An 11,243-nucleotide genomic window follows, 5' to 3' on the forward strand; every position below is an offset into this window, starting at 1 on the left:
CTCATGTTTAACACTAGTTCTCAAGTTTACAGCAACTACAATTAAGTTAAAGGTTCACTTTTGACACTGCTTTAACCACACTTCCAACCCGAGTAGACTGCAGCAGCCAGAAAGGTGTGCTAGCACACAAAACCAGCCCATCTAGCATAACTAAGCAAACAAAGTCACTTAAATCTCAAAAGACATTCAGTTAACACATCTAAGACATCTCAGGCCAAAACAACAGTTTATTTCATTTTCAGCAACATCTCAACCATCAAAAAAATAAACTCTAACACAGATGGATGGAAGACTTCTCTACAGTGTAACTAAGTGGGCTCTGACCCCAACGGTTTGAATTGGAGTAACATTTTATTATTCATCCAATAAGTTAGGAAGCATGAGAATAAAGTGCTTTATTTCTGAGCTGGTATGAGGTCATCAATGGACTGGCCTTTTTCAAGGCGTTTTTCCATTTCAATGAGCAGCTTCACACCATCCACCACCATCTGCACTAGCTCCACCTCCGAGAAGCCAAGACGATCGGCATTGGAGACATCAAACACTCCTCCAACAGCAGCCGTGTCCACACCACCTGGAGCAAGAGATTTAGTTAGTACACTGACCACTGCTAGAGCAGGCGAGCCCACCTTTCTTCCCTCGCTAGCCTGAGGTGGGAACACAGCAAGAAAATCCCCTAACAAGATGCCACTCCTGCCTCCTCCCACATGCAGGGAAATAAAGTGCATGTGACTGTTAGCACAAGCCACTGAGCATGCCATGAGGCCAGCTCTTCATTCTTTTAACCCATGAGCAATCCAACCTGTGGTCAAGAAGTACCTGCTGGAGCTATTTCCTAGACAGAAGTTAAATCAGGATTCCCATCCCTGCTTACAAAAGGAATAGCTGCCGTCAGGTCCACCTTATCTAGTGCTCAGAATACCACACAGAAGGACACACCTAGACAGCCAGATACAGTAAGGTATAAGCAGAGCACTCGCACCCCCAATTCAAGATAAGGTTTTAAGGCTTTGTCCTCTCCATGTGCTTTACAAGGGTACCTTTTGGATAGTTCGTCTGACAGGCATTGCCAGTGTGAACCAAGACATGGCTCTGGCTGTAGCTAGGCCTTTGCTGGTGTCCTAAGGCAGCCTGACTAGGACATCCCTGTTTCACTTCTCACCTGTGCCTCGTTTCTGCAGCCGCAGCCTCTTGAGGACTTCTCCAAACTTCTCATGTTTCCCAAGGTTCGGTAGCTTGATGTGCACACCAGCACGGAGCCCTGTTCCAAGGTTGGATGGGCAGGTCAGGATATAGCCCAAATGTGGATTCCACATGAACTCGTAGTTTTTGGACTTGAAGAGAGTTTCTATCTATAAATAGAAAGAATGGATGTTTAGAGATTATTCTCTGCCTGAAGGATGTAGGTTATCCATTAGCACTCATTTACAGCTTCAGTTACATAGCAACAACCACAACAATTTGAACAGCTATTTAAGTCAGTCACATAAGCCCCCTCCACTTGGAAAAAAAGGCCACCAACAAGGGGTTTAAGGCCTTAATCTTGCTCCTAGCAGTGAGACAGGCTAAATTTAAGCTCCACTAAAAAAATTTGAAGTCACTATCTGTTACAAAGCTTGACTGAGTACATGTCAAGGTAGCACATCTGTTAGGATTAGGAAGAGGGCTGGTAAGGCTCAAGCTCCTATCAAGACTAGAAGCTGAGAAAAGCATTCAGCCTGGAAACTTCAGTTCAGCTTTGCCCATCCACATTCAAGCAATTTCTCCTCCCACCCAGGGTGTCTCAATGCTTGATTTATTGAGCCATGTAGAAATCCTTGAAGTACAGTTTAGACACTTGGATAAGGGTGCCACATCAGAGGACATATTCTAGATTTCATAGACACACCACCCTGCCAATAGAGGATGTTTCAGAGCTCTGGACCTCATCAGGGTGCTCCCAGAGCCCCAGGGTATGAAGCACCACCATGCACGACTACAGAGGGGGCTTGAAAGAGTTTGCATTCTCAGCTCTAACCAGAGAGACATGTACCATTTGAATGTACAGCTCAGGCAATATTGATTTACCTGTGTTAGGCCAGTGCAGAAGCGGGTGAATACTTCCTTCATGTTGCCACCTTTCTGCATGGAAATAACTCTAAGGTGATCCTCCTCATTGATCCAAACAAGGAAGGTCTTGTTGTCATTGTGCCTAGGAGACAAGGCAAGCAATTTGTCATCTGTCCCGTCTGACATTTTTAAGATAATTGTAATAGCACCAGATTACTCATCATTGTAGCTTTTGAGAAGCTCACTTAGTTGCTTCTTCAATTAAGTTAATCTTACTTCTTTTGTCCATGCAGGACCTAAAAGAGTTAAGCTAGTAGTTTTTACCCTGCTCTTTTCAAGATGTAGACTGAATTGGCCTATATCTAAACAGGTCAAAACAATAACATGACATCAGCCAGTCTTACAGTATCAAACCTTAAAATCCAGTCATCCCCCTAGCTCACTTGTGGCCCAAGTTTACAAGTTTAAAAGATTTCATCTGTTCAGCAGAGTCCGCAGAAGGGTGATCAGTACAGTACTTTGAGGCAGCCCTGTACAGTGATGTTCACAATGACACTACATTGACAATGTGTAACAAAGCCCTTTATCAGAATTTTGTCAGATTCTGTGAAAACTGCACTTTTTACCTTATCACAGAACTAAGTTGAGTTTTTACTACTCATTTTAGATCAGAGCTCTTCAGAGATGCTACAAAAACCTCTGAAGACCAATGGGCCCCCCTTGTCCTAGCTTGCACCTAGAAGCAAGTACTACCATCAATATTTATCATGCTGATAATTTCTCACCTTGATTAGGATCAAAAATTAACTAGTACCTGAGGAAAGCTACATATGCGGACAACACTTGAGACTTTACACTTCAATCTTTTAGATTAGTCATGCTCAGATGATAGTGCTATCTAGTGCTGGCAATCTGCAGGTAGATGATGCAATCTCAAAGGTGACCTACAGAAACAAAGCATGCTTGCTCTGGTTTGTACTGACGCAGCTACAGTAATAAGACTGGAGTATTCCAGTTGATAAAAACCTAGCCCTTAGCTTACAAGGGAGCAAGTTAATTATGCTGCAGAAGCTCCTGAGATGCAGTTTTATGTAGGTGACCTACATCTGACAACCAGAGTCCTTCTATTCCACACCTCTGCATCAGTCAACTCATGTCACCAAGTCTCTGGGGGCAGGGGGGCAAACCTTATCAATAGTACAAGTAAAGCCACACTAGTCCAGCACCAGTTTCTGCAAGCAGGCATGATGAGACTACAAGGGAGCAACTATGCATCCAGTAGCAAGTCTGAGCTAAGCCAACACTGATTTGTCACCACAGGTTACTCTAAGCTCCAGGGCCAAGAGCTGAATGTAGTGGCACATCTACTCCTTTAGAAGGAGTAGCTATCATAAGCTAATTCAACTGTTGTCTGGTGCCTCACCAACCTGTGCTGGATGGGTAGGCTCCGGTTACAGGCTAGCCAAGCTGGCTTGTTCTTACCAGTCCAACGGGGTGCATAGAGACACATGTCCAAATTCTGCTGGTTTAGATACAATTTTCCCAGAGGATACCACATAAAGTTTCTCATCGGATTCGGTAATATGAGTTCAGAAGCTGCCATTTTGCTCAATGGTACAAGCCACAACCAAAACTGCAAGATTTTTTTTTTTTGCAGGGACTTTGTACGACTTCTCCCTTCCATGTGTACTCACCAGATACCCCTGGCATCAGGCCAATCTCGTGCCATCCCAGAAGCCAATAGAAGAGGAGAAACTGGCTTGTCAAACAGGAAGTGATCATCAATCAGCTGCTGCTGCTCTGCATCAGTCATGTTCCTCAAAGCGTAGTACTTCCCCTTGAGATCACCTTCCAGACTACCCAGAGCTGAAAGAGAGTCCCTTTTAGGATGGGACCAAAGCTGCCAGACATTCCCAGCACTTTAGAGATCACACACCAAGCATGGCAATGTCTAATCTGCTGGGTTTGGTTCCTCCCTTGCTTTTATCTGCAATTGCAATGCCTTTGCAGCATTACAGAACTTAAGGCACTATCAGATGATTTGTCTGCACCTTCCAGGCTTATACAAATAGCCTTTGTTCCCTTACATGCAGCATAGAATCATTACTGGTGCCTAACTGTAGAAGTGGAGTGCGTTCTTCCAAGGAGAATCAAGACCATGAATGTAACAAACAGTATTATTCTAGTCAAAGACTGTTACCCTGCCCTTGAGAGATTTTTGGAGCAACTACACTCTCAAGTCTCCAGAACTGCACCTTGAGTGTATCCTTCCCTATCACTTAATGGAGTTGGGAGGCAATAGAAAAAAAAAACTGCAGTGGAGGAGTTCCACTGAAAACTAGGGCTTACTCTAGTCAGCTGCACTTCTGGAGCAAGACTACACCTCTAAGCAAGCTGAACATTAATGAAAGTCTATTAAAAGCAGCCACAAAATACTGCAACCATGACTCAAGCCCTGAAGTTGCTACATACCTGTCCAATTTCAGGTTTGGAACCAACCTCTTTCCACACGCACACAGAAAGCAGCTTTCAAGATCAGCAAAGGTCAACTAAATGCAGTCCAACTCCCCTCTGACATGTGCTCTTGCTCTGAGCTACAAACTGCACTGCTGAGGCAGCTCTAATGTAATGAGCATTTTTCAGGGAAGGCTCCATGTTCAGTCTTGAGGGAGGTGGCTTTTGACAACTGCCTCCATTTTCAAACTCCAAAGCACACCTCTTGCGCAAAGGACACAAGTAGTTTCCCTGATGCACCCAGATCTCACTTTACCTTCAACAGAGAGCTTTTCAATAGCCCGCCTCTCTCCTCGACTACAGTGCGGGGGAAGACAGAATCCACGGATGCTTCTACCAGTTCTGACACGGGAACTTAGCACGTAATTGGGATCCAGGTCATCACCTCCCTACAAGATTAGGAAATCAGTAAGTACAGCCTTGTTGCCAAGATATCTAGCCTAAATACATGTAGCTCGCATGCATTTAAGCAGTGTTTTACTTCAGGACTATTTTCTTCAGCATTAGCTCACCTATCTGTTTAACACAACCCTTGTTTTGAGGCTAAGGCTACGGCTACTAATAGTGCTAGAAGACAGGGATACCACCAGACCTCCAGTTTTATGTCCGCTTCAGACTACAGTCTGGGCTTCTGTTACCCCTTCAGATCTGCAATCTGGAGGGATCAACATGAGGCCAATCCTTGTTCTTTAGGTAGGTGTTTACTCTCGCAAGTGAGAATTATTCACTACTGTCATCCAAAATCTCTTATTTTCAACATGACCTATGACTAGCCAATCAACATTGCATTATGAATTCCTAGAGCCTACAGTAACATTTGAAACCCATAAAATGAGCAGAAATCCTTAATCCTAGCCACAGCAATGTATATTCTATAGTATGAGACCACCAGGTGATATGTAAGATCCAAGATCAGATAGTAGGAAGTGTTAAGTCTCCTGACAATCCTTACTGCTAGGGCAGTGTTGTTTAGCTTGACTACTACAGCCCACAGTTAATGGAAATACATGTTGAACATGTTTGGCATGACCTGTGTTGCAGCAGCAGATGAAGCAAGCTCCTGCTGCATGCCAGCTGCCTGGTTCTACCCAGCCACTGACATCCTACAGCAGTAAGCCCTTAAGTCTGATTGCACTTGACACAGCCTATGGGTCTGTCTGTGCTGGGTGAGAATGAGGGGACAGAGCCTGAGCAATCAGTTTAGGCAGCTGCCAACAACTTTACCCAGTCCTCAGACCAGTAGGCACCAGTAATTGATCAAAAGTTTATACCTGCAAGTTATCAGCATTCAGGTCGGTCTTGTGCTCATCAGTTGGTTTGTAGCCACCATGCCTGTCTTCAATAACTGGATCAAAGAGTTCCTTAAACACATCATAGGATTCTTCATCACCAGCTACACATCCTACTGTCATTATGAAGGGATGGCCTGGAGTGGTAATAAAGTCAGAAGAGCTAAGTTTGGGTGACGTTTGGCTGTACTCCAGCGCAGCACTAACCTGGCAAGTTCTTTAGTGGCAGATCTAGTCACCTAGAAATGCATTCTTACATAAAAACATTTGGAGAGACCCTACATTTTACACTTCATCCAGTTAAGTCAAATGCAATGCTATGAAAACCCATAGCTGTTGCCATTAAACCATGCTTATTTGTCAAGCTTGGTTTAGGACAAATTTGCACAGCAAATCCAGTTTCACTAGCTAATTTAGACCACCAGATAGGACTTATGTCTAAACAATCATGCTTCGCTGTAAGCAAGCATGCTTTGCTTTTTGTTCCTTCTGCTACAGGCAGAGATGCATTTCTGTAGTCTGCTCATAAATACCACCTCCACAAGATTAGTTTCAAGCCTCCGTATTCAAAAGCACCAGTTACTTCAGCTGGCTCACACAGAATATTCTCAATGCATTTTACCAGGATTATCAACCCCAGTCTGAATGACATCATCCAGGGTGAAGCCACTGGGCGTGACTCTGTCTCTCAGTTTCTTGTATAAATCCAGGGTTAGAACTTTGGCCATGTGGTTGTTGTGGGTGCTCAGGTCCGGGTACTCCTCATCAGGAGGCAGTCTCTGATTATTTAGTTGGGCCATTTTGATATTGCTAGAGTAAAAATAAATACTGTAATGTTAACATGTAAACACATCTGCTCCCCCTTTTTTCATAGAAGTGCTAGAGAACATCACATAACCAGTTTGGAATGGGAATAGACCAGAACAGTCAGGTAAGCCCACATTTTCACCCCCTAGTTGTGTTATAATTAGAATGCATTTGGGTTTTGGGTTTTTTTTGTTCAGATTGAAAGTATTTAGCAGAGCAGTTACATAACTGAAGTGTCTGGGAATTGATATGTCAGATCACAGCAAGGAACATGGCTTGACAGAACAAGGCGTCTTTTAACACAGCTACACCTTAGAGTCGTCTCTCAATGCTTTACAAGATTTGCCTCTCAGCAGCTCAAGAGCCTTGGGTGCTGTTGTCAAGAAGCACTTCCATTAAGGAGGGAGAACAGATAGTTACGCAGATCTAACGGTCCCCAGCCGTTACCTGGGTTGTCAACCCCAGTCTGGATGACATCATCCAGGGTAAATCCACTGGGAGTCTGTTTATCCCTCAACTTCTTGTACAGGTCCAGGGTCAGCACTTTGGCCATGTGATTGTTGTGAACGCTCAAGTCAGGGTACTCATCATCAGCAGAGTTCTTCATCTTCAGGAGGTTGTGGCTGTTTGAGAAGGGCATGTCTGACCCTACCGCAGTCACTAGGGGAGAAAGAAGGGAAGCCTATCACTGGGGGCTTGGCAAGCCTCCGAACCACCCGGGGGGAAGCCCGGCATCCAGGCAAGGTCACCTTGGCTGTTGTTCCACCCGTGCCTTTTACACCTTTGCTGCTACACCGCCTTCCACAAGAGCCAGGAAGGAGGAAAGAAAAAGAAGTTCTTCACCTCCACCGGCCTTGCCCCCCGTCCTTCAACATCCCAGCCGGCGGGGCAGGGACTCTCCCCGCTCCTCCGGGCCACCGCCCGAGTGAAGGGACGCGCTCAAGGTCGCACGGAGCGGCCGCGGCAGCACCGGGCAGACCCCGCCGGCGGCGATGGGGCGGGGCGGGAAGGAGGGCGGGGGGCGTCCGGGCCGCCGCGGGGCTGTGGGGGCTCGGCCGCGCCGGGACGCCGGGCGGGGCGGCAGGTGTGCGGAGCAGCCCCGCGATGCCCTCAACGGGCGGTCGCGCCTCCTCTCGCCGCTGCCGGGCGGAGCGGGGAGAAGGACGAACGACCCGCCGCGCCCCGAGGGGCGATAGCGCCCGGCACCCTCCCCGCCCGCGGAGCCCCGACTGCTCCCCACGTTGGGAGCGTAGGGGCGGGAAGGATCCGACAAGCCATTATACAACAGACGGCTCCCTCGGGGGACCTGGCTGGGGCGAGCATATGTAACTACCCTGCTAAATACCGGGTTAATCTGGTTTTAGAGCGGGGGCCGCTCCAACTTGGGGGGGGGGGGCAAACCCGCTGAGCACCTGCGCCGAGCTCCGCGCCGCGTCCCCTGCCCCACACCGCCCCCCCCCCCGCAGCCCCGCTCCCCCTCCTCAGCCGGACCGGCTCCGCCCGACACAGTGAGGGGTAAGGAAAAAAAAAAAACACATAAAAAAAAAAAAATCTTATTTTAAAGCTACAGGACGGCTCGGCTGCCCCGGGACTTACCGAGGACTCCGCAGCCAAAGCAAGTACCTCCGCGCGCGCTCCGCACCCCGCCGCTGCCCTAGCCGGAGTGAAGCGGAGGCTCTACCGCCGCGCCTCTTTTATATAGAGCGCGACCCACCGCCCCATTGGCCGCTATTTATAGCCCATTCATTCCATTGGGCCAGGCGCCGGAGGGCGGGGCCAGCGCTCTGTCGCTAGCCGGCGGCAGGCCCGCCGCCATTTTGGTATGGCCTCGTCGTGGGGCTGGGGGCGGTGCGGGACCCCCCCGCCGGGCCGCTCCCCGCGGCGGAGGGGACACGGCGACTTCGCGAAGCGCCAACATGGCGTGCGGCAGTTCGCGTCCGCCTTCCATCAGCCAAGGGTTGTCCACAGGTGGCGGTGCCATTGCACGCCAACACGGGCATGCGGCCATTGAGGCCTCACACCTTGGCTGAGGGTTCGATAACGGGTGTGACAACCCACCAGCCCAAAAATAATGGCATTTTAGCGCCAGCATGGCATGGCCCAAGTGGTCTGAGTGACTGCCTGTCCCCAGGTTGGCCTCGCCAAAACCATGGCCGCAGCCGTGGCTCTGAGCGGTGGCCCCCTTCGTCAGGGAGCAGCCGTGGCTCTGAGCGGTGGCCCCCTTCGGCAGGGAAAGACCCACAGCTCGTCCTGTGGCACCCACAGGCCATGGGCTCATTTTACAGTTTTAATTCGAAAGGTTGGGTGGTTGTGTCAAACACAGCGAGCGTCCTGCCCTCCTCATGTGCCAAAAAAAAAAAAAAAGTCTTTTAAGTTTTCTGTATTGGCGAGCGTCTGAATTCCCACTGAAGACAGGAGGAGGAAGGCCAGTCTTTGACCCATCTAAAGCTCACCTGGAATTCATGGAAACGGTGACTTCCACCAGTCTCCACGTAGGAATGAGCAGGGTTTGTCCCAAAGCTAAGACACAGCTGAGAATCCCATTGTTTGCCGAAATAAATAACATTAACACCATGAATGACTACCTTGGTCTGACTTTCACCTTTACATAATAGTGTCTTTATCTTCCTCTGACGTGTTATTTCTCACAACAGAACCCGCGTTTATCCTCCTGTCCAAACAGAGGGTGCACGTATCCACGGGAATGCGGACCCGAGTCGCTGAGACGCTTTGTCTCGCACCGGTTGTGAACGTCAGGAGACATCAGCAGGAACTCCTTCCCCACCACAATTCTTCCAGTGCCACAACCAGTGCTCTCACCCCAACAACGAGAAGCGTGTGCACTTTACTGAACGGCTCAGGATTAAAAAAAATAATAAAAAAAATAAAATAAGTATACAGATAGAGGAAATAGTTACAAAATAAAAAGCACACACTGCTCCAAAGAAAAATGCATTGTGTTTGGCTGCCATCCAGGTTTCTGAGTTATTCCAGGTCTGATAGACGGAGATGCTGAGTACACAGATCTCCAGGAGACGCCAAGGGCCCAGCATCTGTGCGAGTCTGGTCCCTTATCTCCCGGATCAAAGAACAAATCCTCTCTCTGGGTCTCCTCTGCCTTTTTAACCTCACAAAATCCACCCCTATGTTTTACTAGTTTCCCACAACGCTCGTGCTTAAGAATAGTGTAAATTGCAAATAATGCCATCGCTAAGCAAGAATTAAATGAACGTAAGTGTAAAATCATAGCCAGAGTCCTCAAAATTAATGTAATATTGCTGGATGACTTCAGTTGAAAACATAGTTCTGATTGTGGTTTTTTTTTTATGTAAAACATTCAGGTTTTACTTTTAATTTAGAACAACAGAAATAAAACTAAGAACATTTTCCTACATTACACCACATTTTGTGGTGTTTTTCTTCACAAAAAAAAATCCTATCAGGGTAGGTACCGAAGGCTCCTTCTTGTTTTATTCCATAATCTGTTGCCACACAAACAGAAAGCAATCAACTGTTCTGCACTATAATTGTCCTGTAGATTTGTGGAGCCAAGGTCACCTCAAGAACCAAAATCCAAGGATCCATTTCTATTCATTGGATACGCTTTCCCTCCCAGTCTTGCAGAACAGGGAATACCAGTCATTATAGTTATTATAAGCTGGTAGTGCTCTCAATGTGCCATTCATTATAGCACTTCCGACACAAACAGACACCTCTCCTTTTCAAAACTTTTGTCTGAAAAGAAGACATGGAGAGTCACGGGCAGAAAGCAACCAAAATATATCCAATTCACATGTTTAATAAACAATGCACCCTCTACCCTCTTTTCTGCCCTAAGTCAGAAGTGGCTATTACCTCACTCACTTTTACTCAGACGGCATTTTAAGATTTGCTGAAAGCTGTGTGTAAATTGGATCCGACCTTTGTTAACGCATCCCATCCCAGCTTCCCTAGTGACTTAATTATAGATGCTGTGCCGTGTGTCAACAGTCTCTGATCAACCGTTTTATCTGGCTCATCTGCTGAGAGAATACTTTCTTTGGATAATCCTGTATGGCCTGTTAGATTGCGATAAAAGCACCAATACGTACTTTCTGTGCTGGGATGGTATCTTAGTGCCTACTGACTTACACCCTAGGTTGCCACTCAGCAGCTCAGGATGGAAAGGTGGGGTGATAACTCCGGACATCTCTGCACTGAGCTTTAACAATGAAGAATTAAGGAAAGTTAATCATGGGCCACGCAGCCAACTTCCTAAGAGGCTTAATTATAAATGTTGTGCAGTGTACAACTGCAAGAGGAGATGGGTGTTAGCTATTGAATGCGTCTTCTGAAATTACCCGCATGAACGTAAGAAGAACCTGAAGAATTAGGGGATAAACATCTTCTTGAAAATCTAGAATATTCCAAATTAGGAAATAGCAAGAGAAGGTGCTTTGCTACTACAATTGAATTGTTTCCAATTCCTGATTGACAACTAAACAGAACTTGAAAACGAAACATAACACTCAGGAATCGGTAGATTAAAGGAATTGGTTATAGCTGCATCTGCTTAACTTCCTAAATGAAACTTCTCTTCCCGTA

The 11,243-nt window shown here is 47.0% G+C and overlaps 1 protein-coding gene across 2 annotated transcripts; it reads right to left on the reverse strand.

Moving 5' to 3' along the window:
• Positions 1-207: 207 nt before the first annotated feature.
• CKB (creatine kinase B) lies at positions 208-8,354 on the reverse strand. Of its 2 annotated transcripts, none has more exons than XM_054201064.1 (8): positions 8,256-8,354; positions 7,107-7,319; positions 5,835-5,989; positions 4,820-4,952; positions 3,744-3,915; positions 2,068-2,191; positions 1,163-1,352; positions 208-574 (listed from the first exon to the last, which is right to left on the reverse strand). In XM_054201064.1, the coding sequence occupies exons 2-8, from the start codon at positions 7,297-7,299 to the stop codon at positions 396-398; spliced, it is 1,146 nt and encodes a 381-aa protein (XP_054057039.1). In that variant the 5' UTR covers positions 7,300-7,319; positions 8,256-8,354; the 3' UTR covers positions 208-395. The 2 variants fall into 2 exon arrangements, with proteins under 2 accessions (XP_054057039.1, XP_054057040.1); XM_054201065.1 differs by lacking the exon at positions 7,107-7,319 and adding an exon at positions 6,475-6,662 and having other exon boundaries at positions 8,256-8,316.
• Between the last annotated feature and the right edge of the window lie 2,889 nt (positions 8,355-11,243).

This window comes from Rissa tridactyla, chromosome 4, assembly GCF_028500815.1.
Source record: "Rissa tridactyla isolate bRisTri1 chromosome 4, bRisTri1.patW.cur.20221130, whole genome shotgun sequence".
Classification (NCBI taxonomy): Eukaryota; Metazoa; Chordata; class Aves; order Charadriiformes; family Laridae; genus Rissa; species Rissa tridactyla.